The sequence below is a fragment of the Kryptolebias marmoratus genome, linkage group LG6 (assembly GCF_001649575.2).
Source record: "Kryptolebias marmoratus isolate JLee-2015 linkage group LG6, ASM164957v2, whole genome shotgun sequence".
Taxonomy (NCBI): domain Eukaryota; kingdom Metazoa; phylum Chordata; class Actinopteri; order Cyprinodontiformes; family Rivulidae; genus Kryptolebias; species Kryptolebias marmoratus.
The window spans coordinates 29,527,746-29,544,566 of record NC_051435.1 but is presented as its reverse complement, the minus strand read 5'-3'; the positions used below and the strand labels follow the sequence as shown (position 1 = coordinate 29,544,566).

The following is a 16,821-nucleotide window of genomic DNA, read 5'->3' as shown; positions in this document are numbered from 1 at the left end:
TCACCTACAAACAAGCAAGATTGCTGGCTGTCACAGACCTGTAACTTCTTCCTGAAGAGGCTCCTCTGTCCTCCACTCATTACCTGTATCAATGGCACCTGTTTGAACTCGTTAACAGTATAAAAGTAACCCGCCCACAACCTCAAACAGTCACACTCCAAGTTCCACTTTGGTGAAGACCAAAGAGCTGTCGAAGGACACCAGAATAGAATTGTAGACCTGCACCAGGCTGGGAAGACTGAATCTGCAATAAGCAAGCAGCTTGGTGTGAAGAAGTCTACTGTGGGAGCGATAATCAGAAAATGGAAGACCTACAGGACCACTGCTAATCTCCCTCCATCAGGGGCTCCATGCAAGATCTCAGCCCGTGGGGTCAGAATGATCACAAGAATGGTGAGCAAAAATCCCAGAACCACACGGGGGGACCTGATGAATGACCTGCAGAAATCTGGGATCAAAGTTACAAAGGCTACTGTCAGTAACACACTACGCAGCCAGGAACTCAGATCTTTCAGTGCCAGATGTGTCCCCTGCTTAAGCCAGTACCTGTCCAGGCCTGTCTGAAGTTTGCTACAGAGCATGTTGATGTTCCAGAAGAGGATTGGGAGAATGTCATGTGGTCAGATGAATCCAAAGTAGACCTGTTTGGTATAAACACAACTCGTCGTGTTTGGAGGAGAGTAAATGCTGAGTTGCATCCAAAGAACACCATACCTACTGTGAAGCATGGGGGTGGCAACATCATGCTTTGGGGCTGTTTCTCTGCAAAGGGACCAGGACGACTGGTCCATGTGCATGAAAGAATGAATGGGGCCATGTATTGTGAGATTTTGAGTGCAAACCTCCTTCCATCAGCAAGGGCATTGAAGATGAAACATGGCTGGGTCTTCCAGCATGACAATGATCCCAAGCACACTGACAGGGCAACAAAGGCCTGGCTTCGTAAGAAGCATTTTAAGGTCCTGGAGTGGCCGAGCCAGTCTCCAGATCTCAACCCCATCAAAAAACCTTTGGAGAGAGTTGAAAGTCTGTGTTGCCCGCTGCCAGCCCCAGAACATCACTGCTTTAGAGGAGATCTGCTTGGAGGAATGGGCCAACATTCCAGCTGCAGTGTGTGCCAACCTGGTGAAGACTGACAGGAAATATATGACCTCTGTCACTGCCAACAAAGGTTATATTACAAAGTACTGAGATGAACTTTTGTTATTGACTAAATACTTATTTTCCACCCTTATTTGCAAATAAATTCTTTAAAATTCAGACAATGTGATTTTCTGAATTTTGTCTCTCATAGTTGAGGTCTACCTATGATGTCAATTACAGGCCTCTCTCATCTTTTAAAGTGGGAGAACTTGCACAATTGGTGATTGGTGACTGACTAAATACTTTTTTGCCCCACTGTATATGCTAAAACCAGCTGTCCAAAACACTTTATGACAATCAGGGTGAGAGCCACTGGCCGATAGTCATCCATGGTTTTCACTGCTGAACTTAGACACTGGAATGATGGTGGACCTCTTGAAACAGGCAGGCACCACAGCTTAGGACAAAGAAATGTTAGAAATATATGTACACATTCCAGTGAGTCTCAACCCCCTCCCTGAAATGTTATCTTCTGAGGATTAATCCTCTGAAATGTCCTCTCCACATCCATCTCAAGCAGCATGAAAGGCAACTCACATGAGGGGACTGGGAACTTGTTGCTGTGAGGAGAGTTGGATAACTCAAACCTAAAGTTTTCTAAACCGTAAATCGCACAATTTAAAGCCTTAAAGCTACACAATCCCTGTAGCATACTGAACCACATGTTATAGGCCACAGCCACTTCTACCTTAAAACCTTTTTTGCTAGATTGTGAAATTTGCAAACCCTTCTGACTTCTCATCTGAGGTTTGACATTCAGTTGCCATAAAACTCAGAATATTAAATGTACTTATGAAGGTGAATATAAGTTGTCAAAGCTGAGTAAGTATTTTCAACAATGAACAAGTTATGATCAATATTGCAAAAAAACATGCAAAATTGTGCATATATTTAAAGCTATTTGGCTAAAAACATGTTTGTCCATATCTTGAAAATAACAATATCTGCTAAACTGAAATTTAAACTGCTATTGGAAAAGTCAATTCTGAATGACTAAACCAAAACTGACAAACATAGGGGGCACTATAATCCAAACAAAAAATTGGATCTTTACGAAATTTGGCATCGATTTTCAGGACATTGCCTTGAAGTTACACCTAAAAGATCATAATGCACAATTAAAGTGGGTGTGGCTTATTGCATCTCATTTTTTTTTCACTAAATCAGATTATGTAGTTTTAAACTTTTACAGTATTTCATAGAAAAAATAAAGTGTGCCAACAAAAAAACTTGCATCAACCTATAGGTGGTGCTACTATCATGGTTGAAATATTTTGGTTTGCAACTCAAAGTCACTGCCCCAGGAGTAGTCTATAATATAGTCTCTTTGGTTACCATAGGGCAGCTGTGGATCAGTGGGTAGAGCAGTTGTCCTCCAATAAGAGAGTTGGAGGTTCAATTCCTGGCAGCAGTCACATGTCAAAGTGTCCCTGGGCAAGACACTGAACCCCTCATTACCTCCTATGTGTGCCCCATCTGTGTATGAATGGAGTTTAAAGAACTGATTAGACTCTACAGAAGGATTCATTCAGAGTAGCTTTGTAGAGGTGTGTGTGAAAAATGAGGGCACAGGTTTGTGTTGTGAAGTGGCTTGGCTGGCAAGAAATGCACTATATAAGTGCAGTCCATTTACCATAATGTCTGTAGAAAGGTTGGTTAGTCCATGGACCTTAAACTTCTGTTGTCACAGGAACATCATGCTCTTATAGCCTTCACCTGAGGTCAATCCTTTTTATTTCTATGCTCCAGGGACAACTCTCTCCTTAGTTTGCTGTGGTCCATGTTCAGTGTTACCCACCATGATACCAAACAGCACACAGGCAGACTGACTGATTACAAGATTAAAGACACACCAACATTTACCATGAACTTGTATCTTTTCTAGGGGGGCCGTCCTTTTTGTCAAGGCCAGTTTTTATTTTTTAATAATGCTGGGCCACAATTAAAACAACAATGTCCAATTTTCATTAGTGGATTTTCAGAAATTTATTTTTATTACATTTGTCAGTTTCAAGGTATTTCAGTGACCTTTGTGGGTTTTTCTTTAACGAAAGGGTACAACACATTTGTCAGTGTCTGTTTTTTTGAGTTCTGGCTAAGATTAGAATCTATAATCTTAGATTCTAATCTTAGATTATTTTAGAAAAAACATTTACTTGTTTTATGGCAGAAAAAAATGAATTAAAATTAATTTAGATGTAACAACTAGCCTAAACTATCCCATGTGTATTCACTTTTTCTCAACCCCAAATAGGTTTTTCATCCTAAAATGATTAGTCTTTTCTTTATTCTACAAAGCTGCTGTGGAAGTGGGAAAGTGAATCCAAAGCAGGTAGAGTTCATGCTCACCTGAAGAAAAAGTTCTATGAGCCAGGTTACAGGCACCCATCAGATCATCAGTCTGAACAGAAAGCCTGTTTCCGGGATATGAGGCCAAAAATCGTTTGGACTTCACAGAGTTTCTCACAATTTAGTTGAAAACTACACCGTTATAAATTTTAATTCACTGTATTTTGAGGATCATTGCTAAACAAACTAATGTCTTTAGTTTGCTGAGGTTTTTTTTTTTTCTTTAGATTGCTTTGAGGAGAAGTCAGAACATTTTGTAATTGATGGTTGTGCATTTCAACCAGTCAAGAGAAAATGCTGAAATATGATACAAGCAAGATTGAACTTAATATGCAACTAATGATGACAATTATTTTGGTAAATGTTTTTCTTCACAAATCCAGTTTTATGACTGAAACACATCTGTTGTTAACAGTAGTTTCAAAAATGATTACAAAATAATCCAACGAACTCCTTGAGTTTAAATATGTGACCTCAGAAAAAAAGTACTTGTGTTTAAAGGGAACCACAGATCAGCTGTGAGGTGCCTGCAGTCATCTTCTTATCTTCAAGTTTCCATATAAAACAATATGAAATTAAGGAGGAGGAATAAAAAATAACACTGGATTTTTCAAAGCATTTACTCAAAGAATTCATTTTCTACAAATTCTGCCATCATCAAAAGCCAAAGCCTGTTTTTTATTGGCTTTAGTCAGCTCATTTTCTGTGTGTTTAACCAGATGTGGCCCACATCCAACAGCAGTGGCTTTTAGTAACGGTGCATGCTCCAGTCTGTGAAAAATGACACGTTTTTAAAAGAGAAATCCACATTTAAAAACCACACTATCCTGTACAAACATGTATTAATATTTACACCAAGGAATCAATCAGTGAATTAACAAAAGACAGAGGCAATCATCACATTTTTTGTACATCATATTTTTCCTCCTGACATCAAGTCATACAAGCAGAATGAAGGAAAAGGTCCCTGGCCACTGGGTTTCTGGACACAAGACTAGAGTAGAGCTCAGCTTTTGCACTTTCACATCTGGTTCAAATTCTGTCAACAAGGTAGTGACTTCACANGGGGGGGGGACGACTATCTGGGCTGCATTACAGACTTCATGCATTACGCAACAAGTGGCTTCAATCATACTCCTGTTGTTGGTCCACAGTGACATTTATGAAAGGACTTGACTCGGACTGACCACATCTAACTCAGTAAAAGCCCTTTGCCAGTAATGCAGTTTCCTGGTTGCATTCGATTCCCATCATTGTCATAAAGCTTGTGATCAGTGCTCTAGAAGAATGTGAGGAAACACTATAAAAAAGATTTGATTTTGATCTAAATGCACCTCATATAAAGCTCTGAAACGTTCCAGAGGAGGTTTCTCTGGTCCACCCTTAGAGCCAAGTGCAGCACTGACCTCAGAATGTGTCTTTTCAGATGTACAAGGAATGAAGAAGTAGACAGAAAAAGTTACACATTTTCTGTTTTAGTGAGTCCTGGTTCCACAAGTCGGCTTGTTTTTTCATCTCCAGACTTACTGAGGACTTGTGAAGGTCAGTTGAGTTTGGCTCCACACAAAGACAATCAGGTGTGAGGTCCAGAAACAAAGGTCCCACATCTCCCTCTCACACAGAGATTTCATAGGTAGTGCCCCCAACCCCTGTCACCTTTTTTACCCGGCCACTCTGAGGCTTATGGGCAGGGCTTAGTGCCAGTGGAGTGCTAAGATGGGCCGTTCCAGGTGGAGCAGGCGCTGAGACTTGGTGAGAGGGGGAGGAAGGAGTGGAGCTGGAAGAGGAGAAGGACTGTCTGCTGTTAGTCTGGCTCAGAGGTTTGATCTGGATCAGCTCATCTCTGATTTTAGAAGAACAGAAAAACAAAGACCACATGTTACACTCAGGACAGGAAGTGCTGGCTTAATCTGATGAAGAAGTCAGTGACACAACCAGTGACTTATATACTATAGACATGACATCACGTGACTTTTGATGCGCCGAAAACGCCGCCATCTTAAGGAAGTAATTCATTTCACCCTCTCCGTTCAGCAGTACTGTAATTCCTTCATATTGTGCTGCGTTTTCTTGCACAAATCGTTGTGGAAAATGCCCGGACAGCAGAACATTTCACCAGTTAGTGTTTTTTTTAATAATAACAAGGCTGTGAGGAACTGAAGGACAAGAATCTGATCTCTGAGGAGCTCAAAGCTGGAATCACCTGCAGGTAGGTCATTAAATGGGACATCTTACTGTGTATTACATGAACATTAGGAGGTTTATGTCATTGTATATTATAATACATATCCACTCAGTATTCAGATATTATTTAATGTGATCCCTTATCTTACCCAAAACATATTTAGGTGACCCTGGAGTCTATGTTACTCAATTCTCTTTATTATAGTGTTATAAACTTTTAAAACTGAAATAAACTTTTTTTAAAGTTTTTTTTATTATTTATTATTGTATTTAAAGTTTTGTCCATTTTAAATATGCAGCTGATAGAACTTAGAAGGTATCAGTAAATTAACAGTGGCAATAACCCCATCTAAAATCAGTTTATTTTTATTTAACAGGAGGTTAGAATCTGTTGATGGATCACCAGGCTGATCGCTCTGAAAGTGAAGACTCAACAATCTCCAGATGTTTCCAGCTGTGCACCCTGACCTCTGATGAGATGTCCTTCAGGCAGCAAACTGAGTTAGATGGAGACTCAGCAGAGGAAGAAAAAGAATCTCTTTAAGTATTAAAAACAGGCTTTAAACTTACTGCTGTTTAGGATACTATGAATATAATTAACTCCTGATTAGTGAGTTTAGTTCTTCAATAAGGGACTCAGAGGTTGGATCATGTGTTGTAGCTGGTTTTTAACAATTTCATTCATTTATTTCTGTATTTATTAACCTTGTGATGTTATGTGTGTGCAGTGGAACCCCTCTGTCCAAGGATAATTAAATAAAGATATTTTAACTTAGACTTAACTCTTAGTTAACAGTTCCTACAGCATCAGGCAGAAACATGTTACCAGATTACACTCCTCATCTTAAAACGAGTCTGTTTGTCAGAAGATGGCCGAGGTTTTACTGTTCAAAGGGCAGGAACTGCTGAAAATGGAAAAAGATCTGCTCAATTATTTTCTGTCTTTAAAAAAAAGTCATGTGTTCACTTGATCTCTGTAATTGTTTTACTTTTGTTCTTATAGTTCACAATCCTTTTAAAATCAGTTTTTATTTTTCAGTAGTCTGTCTGAAAAAAGGCTGATTTTGTATCTTCTGCTTGTGGACGTCTGTGCTGCCTCTTGACCAGGTTGGCATTGGAAATCTATGGTTCTGAGCCGCTTTGCCTGTTAAATAATAGGTATTTATAATAATAATGATGTTTATTATTATATTTATTATAAAAATAACCATTAATTTAACAGGTAAGTCAATTCAGAACCATATATTTATTATTATTATTATCATCATCAGGTCAATTAATTATTACAATAACAGTGTATATCTGTGAACCTGAATGATAATGTCCATGTAAAATTCAGCTCATCTTCCTCACACTTTGTTAGTCCTCAGCATTGTTTACACAGCCCTGTGCCTTTATGATTACTTTCGCTGCACATCGGGCCGAGCCTTTAGAGCAGTATGTCATGTCTGAAGTATACCAGCCATTGGACACAAATAACTCTTGAAGACATGTCAGACGAGAGCTCACAGCTGTCACTGGGCTCCTACAAGCTGAAGCCATGAAAGCGAGAAATGCAACAGATTCAGAGCAGGAGCATCAAATGAAGGCTGCATTTACTCATGATTTCACTTCTTTGTCACTGGCTATCAGGACTTTTACACCTCCTCAAATGGCAAATTCAAAGACTTTCAATTAGAAAAACTTTCCAGCACCTTACAGTAGTGATGAATTATTTTTTTTCTGCCAGTGTAGATTCTCAGTCATCTAGGACATAAAAAAAGAGTTAAAAGTTAAAAACAAAAACAACTGGATTTCTGTTCTGTAGCTGAAGATGTTTCATTTCTCACTTCTAAAAAGGACAGTGTGTGGAGTTTGAGAATTCAAGCTGAGATCTTCTGTAAACTAGATTCACATGCAGATTACACTCCCTCTCCTCATAATAGAGGCTCTCTAGAGCAGGGGTGTCAGACTCCATTCCTCGGGGGCCGCTCTCCTGCGTGTTTTAGATGTGTTCTTGCTTTAAATGGGTGACTTGTTGCCATGCTCCTGGAGAACCTGATGATTTGGTGAGGAGGTAATCAAACCATTTGAATCAGGTGTGTTGGAGCAGAAAAACCTAAAACTCCCAGGACAGCGGAGCCTCGAGGCCTGGAGTCTGACACCCCTGCTCTAGAGTCTTTGTTTGCCTGGCTCACAAACGGGCCACTTTGTTCCCATGACTGAAGGAAAATGAAACAAGCCTGGTGTGCGTAACATCTGCAAATCATTGCATTGTTTTTATTTACATTTTACACAGTTGTTTATATAAATCATCACTGCTGTAAGGTCTTGGAAATTCACATTAAAACTACTTGAAGCAAAAGCACATCAGCCAAGCCTCCAGTTCCCCTCTGTTGTATTCTCTGTTGAAGCCTGGAGTCCAATTCGAGACACTGAAAACAGTAAAACCAAATGTGGAGTCTAAAAACTGGTATATCTGCTCATTTTGGTTAAAAGTTGAGCAGATTTAGTGCCAAATTCAACTAGCGATTTGACTCCGTTTACACTGAGAATCATAGGTTTAAACGTCTCAGTATTCCTTTGATGCTGACATAGACAAAGATGACCAAAAAGCACACAAAGAGCTTATGATAAGGTTATGACACAACACATGACCGTGACAATGCTCACAGACAAACAGAAGTTGAGGAAAAGGAAAAGAAGAAGGAACTCACAGGAAACCTGGGAAGAGGAGGAGAGAAAGGCAGGAGAGGAGGAGGAGCAGTCAGGTGGTCTCTCTGGGTTAGCAATAAACCAATCATCCTCAGACAAAATGGAAAAGTTCATACTCACTTGGGCGCTGGAATTGCTCCTCCACCCATCACCTCTCCTCCTCCTCCTGCCCCTGCTGCATTCGCTCCAGCGGATGCTGAGGCTTTGCGGACCAGTCGGTATTGCATTTCAGCAGCGGCAGCACTCGAGTAGGAAAGCGACTTGCCAAGAGGCGCGGGGTGGGGTGGGTGGGGCGTGGAGGTGTCTGTGGAGCGGGTGCGATAGGGGTAGGCATTGTGAGGTGGTGCATTAGGGGAAGCAAAGTGGGGCGGCCGGGAGGAGGACTGGCGATGATAATGATGGGAGTGGTGGTGGTGATGGTGGTGGTGGTGGTGGTGGTGGTGTGGAGGAGGTGGGGCAGCAGAGGTTTGACTGACAGGTGGAGCATGAGCAGCAGAGTGGGGGTCCCCCAGCAGCTGCTCTCTCTCTTGGGGAGGTTGCGGGGAGGAGGATGTGGAGGAGGAACGATGGAGGAAGGGATGGTGCTGGTGGTGGTGGTGGTGTTGGGGCGACTGGGAGTAAGCTTCTCTTTGTTGGGACAGAAAAGGAGAAGAGAAGCCACCTGCTGCTGGGGTGCAAAGCTCAGGGGCTGCTGGACCCGTCACCCCCCCTCTGTCCAAATCCTCTCCACCTGCCAGTAAACTGTCGTAGGACAAGCTCCCGTTGCGAGAGGGATGGTAAGATGGGGGTGTCTGATTGGCTAAGCTTTTGAAGCTGGCAGAAGTGGTGGTTGCCTCGGAGACGAGAGCGCCACCTGTCGGGGTATGTGTAGAGCTGGAAGATTGGGAGGCCACTCCAGAAAGAACAGTGGGGTCTGAAAAGGAGGGGTAGGAATGGCCGCTCAGGGAGTAGCCAAGGATGAGCCCTCCTCCCGTCTCTCTTCCACCCTCCTTCCTTTCCCCATTGCCTCCCCCTGCCGCTCTGTCCGACGAAGGCTCCCTGCGGTCCAGGCTGGGCTGCGAGCGGAAACCAGGCTGCTGACTGGCCTGAAGGAGGGAGGAGGTGGAGGAGGAGGAGTCCCTGGCACTACCAACACTCTCCCCTCGACTCAGCTGGAAGGGAGAGAAGGGGGAGGGGGGGAGATACAAAAGGCTGAGCAACAAGGAGCAGAAAAGTGAAAGGCAGTGAGAGCATCACTAACAGCCCCAGCAGTACCTCAGACCCTGTCTGCCATGTTTGTTCTACAGCGTTATGAATTATACTATGAGGCCAAAGAGCCTGACACTTTGATACCATCCTGTCACTTTCCCACCACGGCTGTCTATGGTAGTCTTTGCTTTTATATTTGGTTTATCTGCTGATTCAGCGTTCACTCGGCTGTTTTTTTTAATGAATTGTTCCGTATGTTTTTGCAATCTAACTAGAGCTGCATACTTTGGGTTATTTTTTCATATTTCAAAACGTTCTGCTCATTCAGGAGATAGGTGCTATGGCTTTTGTTTATGGTAACTTTTATATTTATTAAAATGTTAACTTTATTTACAAATAATTTTCACATAGGAAGCATTGAGATCTCTTTAAAACCATTGCTCTGTTTTTAGCTACTGTTCTGCTACTTTTAACTAGCCTTTATGTTGTTATTTTTAGGTTCTAACTACTTTATTTTGAAGTTTTAGCTGTTTAGCTACTTTTAGCTTTATATCAGTCTTTTGCTCCATTTAGAATCCTACAGTACACCTGGAACACTTTGCTCTTTTTAGCTTGTGTTGTTTGTTTTAGCTTGACCAGCTCAGTTTTAGCTTCTTCAGCATATTTTAGCAGTCATTTAGCACTCAGCATTCACATTGTGTTTTCACAGAACATGACATTTCTCCAGTCCAGACTGTTTTTCTCAGTTCAAAGCTGCATGTCTGCACTGAAGCAATAAGAACAAAGACTCCTGCTCTTACAGTAATAAAGTGTCATTCAGTTCAATTTAGTTTGTTTCCATAGCTCCAGTTCACAACTAAAACCATCTCAGAGCCCTGTCCAAATCATACCACATTATATGCAATTCCATTCAGTCCAAAACAGATCCACTTTTAAATCCAGTTACATACAATCAGACTCACTCTAAATGACCTGTTAGTAAAAGATTGAGTAAAAAAATAACGCTGTTTCTAAGTGAAACTGTTGTGTTGTGGCCGTTCGTGCACACAAAGACGATTGTTGTCTCTGACACTGAAACATGTGGTGTGATATATGTGCATGAGTAGATGAACAACAGTAACAATGGCAAATCGCTCAGTCTTTTCAACTCTGAGATGGAACATATATGAGCTCCACCATGTCTTGGGACAGGAGACACATGTCAGACGTGCTGCTCCAAACAAACCTACATATACTCCCCATATTGGAGTTAACCGTTTCCATACTCAGGACTGACGTGTTGTTGAAAGACTAACATCACACTGCATGAAAACTACACCAGATTTAATGTTTCTACAGTCTCAGCGATCACAGCGTTACAATATAAATGTGTGACTTTTTCACAATCAACAGCAGAAAATCTCTAACATTTCCAGAAATGGTTCACATGTGAACAGAGTCTGAAACACACAGCAACTAGACTCTGTTTCTGTTGTTGAAGCAGTTTGAATTTTCACTTCAAAATAAAGTTCAGTGAGAGCTGAGATCACATTGTTCCCCCTCCTGGGGGGTGTCTGCCGTTCAATCAGCCAGGAATGTTCACAACTCTAAACTGAAGAAATTAAACAACCTCTCCACAGACGCATGGCTCAACACAGGAGAGCCACCTCTTCGGGACAGGACTCAGCGGTTCACCTACACCTCAAGGAGAAGGGACACTCCTTTGAGGATTAAAATGTTCATATCTTGGACCGAGAAGACAGATGGTTTGAGAGGGGGTACAGAAAGCCATTCACATTAAATGAGAAAAACTATTTTAAACACATGAGGTCTGAGGTTTCAGCTTTTTAAACCTTCCAATGGAACATTAGGTTTAATTCCATTATTTCCCCTTTAATTCACACCTTCATGCATGTGGCCAAAATACCCGAAACAGAGACCCTGACAACCCACAGAAGGGAATAAAGTAAATAGGAGTCCCAACCCGCTGTAGCGAGGGGACCAGCCTTGTGGAGCACGGAGTCCTATTTTCTCTGAAGGCTCCAAGCTCACGGAGGCAAGGAAACGCAGCTACAAGCAGCTACAAATAAATAAGTTTGCTTTGAAAATGAAACATTGTTTATTCAAATAAGCAAAGTATGCAAAACATTTAAACATTATTCCCTCCAAGGGCTCCAACCCAATCAACAGAAATCTGAAATAAAAAGTTATTTTGTTTTTAAATTACCTAGTTATGTTTATGTAAGTTGTAGCTAACTAGCTAGCTTCATATAGAAATGGCAATGTCTCATCAGAAAAACATCAGATTCATACCACTGGTCGAGTTTTCCCTCCTGAGTAGGTCTCAAAATTTCATATTTACCAAACTCTATGGGGCACTAACAGTGTCAAAAATGTATATCTCATATATCACTGTTTTTCTTTTATGTAATGCCCTGAAATGACTCTTGTTGTACATTGATGCTGCACAAATAAACTGAGATTGTTGATTCAGTCGTGTGGCTGTGGGCAACTGAGTCTCTTTATTTTTATGTACTTCACGCTGTGTTTGTTGTACCAAACGCTGCAAATATTTACTGGGTATTAAAAAAAACAGAATGACAAAAGTGAAATCCTAAAGACAAGGGATCAGAGAAGGCTAATAGAACAATAGTTCAAATGAGGATAATGGGGGGGTTAAATACTTGAAGTAACAGAGCAACAAATACTTGTGACAGACTCTGGAGAAAATCTAACGAACTCACTATAAAAGTTTATCAAATCAAATTTTTATAAGAATTATTATGGTGATAAAAAGGCCACTGATGATGCACAACTGTTAGGGTAGGGGGTGGGGGGGACATGGACACAGATACTGAGTGAAAACTATGATCAATATCAGTCTTTTAATTTATTCACATAGTGCCCACTGACAGGAGACTGCACACCCATCCCTCCCCCGACAAGCAGATACATCCAGTTTCCACTCAGTATTTCACGTCTGTCCACAGCAAACACAAAGAGGGAGAAATGCTTTATGAACAATCACTTACTGATACTGATCAACAGTAAGCCACTGAGAAACCAAACCAAGTTGGCCAACAGGAAATCAAAATGCAAAAAAAGAGATGAATTAAACTGAGCCGATAAAAGAAGCAAAAACAGAAACAAATATATTAGGAGCATATTGTTCACATTCTCTCTATATGTACAGCTGGAACTAGATGTTTACATACACTGAAAAAGAAACATCCATTTTTTCAGTGTAGTGGTTAGAGCTGTTGGAGGATCACTTCCTGCCTGGGGCCTTTCTGGGTGGAGTTTACATGTTCTCCCTCCAGTTTCCTCTCACAGTCCACAAACATGCCTGTTAGGTTCATTGGTAACTAAATTGTCCCTAGGAGTGAGTGAGAGTGTGAATGGTTGTTTGTCTCTATGTGTCCCTGTGATGGACCTGTGACCTGTCCAGGTGTCCCCTGTCTCTCACACAGTGACTGCTGGAGACAGCCACCAGCTCCCTGTGACCCCGAATGGAGAAGCAGGTAAAGAAAATGGATGGATGCTGCCATAAATCAATCATGGTCAATAAAAATTGTCCTTAACAAAAAAAAATTCTTTACTTTAAAAAAAAAGTCTTTACTGTCAAAGTTAAATTGAAATGTTTACAGAGTAATACGGGTAAAGTGATCGCAAAACACAGTCACAGCCTTTAAAGTGCTTTTCTTTTTGTCACTTAAAGGAGAACTGAAATCAAATCTCAAAATATTGAGTCATATTTAGTCAAACGCATCCACACAACATTGCAGGGACCCATTTTTCTGACCTAAAACTTTAATAAACTGTTTTTAGTGTTTTAGTCTTTGAAGTGGTTCTGATAGTAATCCCCACATCAGACCTTATGGATCCAAATCTAAGAAAAAAGGTTTTATCTTTCTGGAAGCCAAAAATTAAAACTCCAGTGGTATTTTCTGGCCAGTTCAAACAATTAATTCCAACTAACTCAACCATTCTTCCACTCACTGATGAATGGCTGAATGCTTGGGAAGCTGGAATGACATTTTAAAGGATGAGTGTGGTTTTGGACAGCCGGAGCTGGGGTGTCTAAGGACGGAAATGACTGACTCTGGTGAATTTTGTACATATAAAAGGACAAGATTCAGACAGGAGATGAACAAACCCAATGAGAGCCTATATTATAGCAGATTCTCCTCGGTCTGGCAGGCCCAATTCAGTAATACATCCCTGCTTTTAACTGGTCACTATCACTTTTACTGTGTTCAAAACAACAGCTTCAGAAGCTGTGAAACGGCAACTACTGTTAGTAGCCTAAGGACATGAATAAGAACAAATTCATTTTTCTTTAAAAAAAAGCATAATTGCAAAATATGCACCATTTATTTAATGAAATGATAAATAATTTATTTTATTAACACAGTTTTGAAACAGGTACTGTTCAGCAATGAACTGTAGATAATACTTTAATCCTAAAAACTACTAAAAGTTGAGTAAAAACACAGAATGGGAAACTAATATACAATACTACTAAAAAACATAAATAACAAATACGGTTTCCTTCAGAAAACTACCATTTAGTTCAATTATCAATAACAACAACAAAAAATTAGTGCTGGAAAAAGAACTGAACTGAAAAAATAAATGAGAAATAAGTGGAAAATAAGCACACCGTTTATTTCAGGATTAACAAAATCCTTAAAGTTTTTCCTCCCTTTATTTCTTCTTTTTTGAACAGGATTTTGGGTTCTCAGATCCTTTCCTTTCTAACATGTTTATTTCCAGCATCAATGCTGAGGCATTTGCAGTGTTTAGTTTTTTGCTGTGTTTTCACCCTGCCAGCATCCTTGTCATAAAATCACACCAGTACATTTAAAATTCAATTCGTAATACTGTCCGTGGCTTGAGCGATGTTGAGTGAAAACATGCCAAGCTTTAGTTTTTCAGATAGATGTTTTTAAAACTCTGCTGAGATGATTACATACTAAACATGCTGCCTGCAAACAGAGGGCCATTTTCTCCTCCACTAACAGATGAGTGAAGGAGCAACAGTAAAAGACAGATCTAACTCGGCGATGAAAGAGCAGACACACATTCTTAAATGAGTCAGTGAGGGGGAAATGTCTGCCGTGACAACTGCTTTCTGACTAGGGTCTGATTCATAAACGTGTCTCAAAATGTCTCAAGACTTTCAAAAAATACATTCTGAAAACTGTAGTCTGGTAAGAAAAACTGAGAGTCCCTAACCCTAACCCTGGGAGAGTTTGGGACAGACATGAGGCCCGTTGCAGCAGCCGCTGCTCGTTGGAAACATTTATCCTTGCTTCCACATCAGTCTGCAAAAGTGTCAAAACAACACCAGAAGAAGTCGGTAGACACTTTATTGAAAAAAATGTCACTAGAAGGGTCTAAAAATTCATTAAACATAGCATCAAAGTGGCTAAGCTGGCAACGCTGCTTGTACCTGGACTTGCCCTGCTCTGCTGGTTTGCTTTATTTGTTGAAAGCAGTCAGTTTAATCCCTGTATTATAATTAGACCAGATGGCTTTAAAAGGACCACAACAAAAAACAACATTTGTATTTCTTCTCATGACAAAAATCTAGTGTGGCAACAGAGGACTTTTATCCTTGCACTTATTTTGCATTACATATTTGTATTACTATGTATAAATTTGATTTCACTTTGTTTTTAGTGGGTTTTTTTGTAAAGAACCATTTTTATTGACCATGATTGATTTATGACAACAATAAGAGCATAAATACTTTTTTTCTGTAATTCTGGGAGTCCTAACCAACCTGAAACAGGAAAGGTTTAGTCTGACTTAATGTCCCAATGAGGAACAAAACGATTCTGTCTTTTAAAACAATGTATGTAAACATCTGGTTACAGCTGTGTTTGATGTGTGTGTGAGAACATTACCTGGTTGGCATACGCGTGTGTGAGTGTTGTGTGGTTCTTCCCCGGGCTGTAGGTGGGTCTGTACTTGTACATGGTGGGGGTGGGAGGGGCTTTGTTCAGCAGACTGCACTCTGGAGGGAGGAGGAAAAAGGACCACATTACAGGAGGAACTAAGGCCTGTGTGTGATGCTTGTGTGGAACAGGTGGTAAACCTTCTGGGTTTCCCCTGGTGATTCCTGGGTAGCGCAGCTCGGGTTTAGGGGGCGGCGGCGGGTCAGCATCACATGACTGACTCTCCATCATCTCGAGACTGGACTTGGACTGGAAAAGTGGAGGGATAGACAAAAATCAGAGATACTATCTGCAGTCTGTCATTTTCATGACTTTATAGGATGTCTGAAAAACTGTGAACTCAGAAGACCTGTAGCTGAGCCAACTCAACCTTTTCATTCTGTTGATAACTTCATTCAAACTTTGCTGACCATCGTATGTTTTAATCTTTAAAGATAGTTCACTCCAAATATACAGAACAGATGAACAGAAACAATTATAAGTAGATTCACCTGGGTCTTCTTGATGTATGCCCCCCCCAATCACGTAAAAACCTGTAGAACTAGCTTGTGAATACATAAGTCTTTATCTTAACGCCTTTCCATGTCCCCAAGCTCTTCATTAATTTTGAAAGTGGTTTACAACACAAAGTGCACCCCTCCTAAATAAAAGCCAACAATTTCCTTTTGTGTAGAATCAAAAAAAGTTATACTTTTTAAAATGACATCATTAAAGTGCATCAGTGGAAAAGATATTTACTGTTTTTACAAAATAATTGTACCAAGAAATGGACCAAAAACAATCCATGTTTTTTGAAGTTAAGAATGAGTATTTTGGGGTGTATTTGTGTCAATTATACAGGGGCCGACAGGTGCAAACTTGCAGCAAATTGCAGAAGGTGCTTCAAACAGGTAAATGTGCCACAAAACGCATCAATGTTGTAAACTTCAAAACACACAAACTCAAACAACTAATTTTAAAAAATAAAATATTGCAGCAAAAGAAAAATGCAGCCAAAACAAGCAAACTAAGAACACAAAACAGAAGTGTGCCTCCTTAAGTCCCCACCTGGGGGACTTAAGGAGGACTCTGCGGTGTCCTCCTGCCGTTTGTCCTGGTGCTGAGAGGGTTTTTTTTTTTTAACTTTATTTACAAATGAAATAGAATATAGACTACACTCAGCATTAAACCTACAGGTGCTGGTCATAAAATTAGAATATCATGAAAAAGTAGATTGATTTCAGTAATTCCATTTAAAAAGTGAAACTTGTATATTATATTCATACATTACATACAAACTCATATATTTCAAATGTTTATTTCGTTTAATTTTGATGATTAC

The 16,821-nt window shown here is 40.3% G+C and overlaps 1 protein-coding gene across 5 annotated transcripts in view; it reads right to left on the bottom strand.

Annotated features, from left to right (window-relative positions):
• Positions 1–3,679: 3,679 nt before the first annotated feature.
• LOC108246922 (palmitoyltransferase ZDHHC5) overlaps positions 3,680–16,821 on the bottom strand; it is a 37,179-nt gene continuing 24,037 nt past the window's right edge. For 3 of the 5 annotated variants that reach the window (XM_037976052.1, XM_025010202.2, XM_037976053.1), the window contains 4 exons: positions 15,641–15,749; positions 15,450–15,559; positions 8,491–9,521; positions 3,680–5,335 (listed from right to left, as the gene is read on the bottom strand). In XM_037976052.1, the coding sequence (XP_037831980.1) occupies positions 5,107–5,335; positions 8,491–9,521; positions 15,450–15,559; positions 15,641–15,749 (1,479 nt within the window). In that variant the 3' untranslated portion in view covers positions 3,680–5,106. Of the gene's footprint in view, positions 5,336–8,372; positions 8,380–8,490; positions 9,522–15,449; positions 15,560–15,640; positions 15,750–16,821 lie in introns of all 5 variants that reach the window. The other 2 variants (XM_017434696.3, XM_017434695.3) reach the window with 2 other exon arrangements.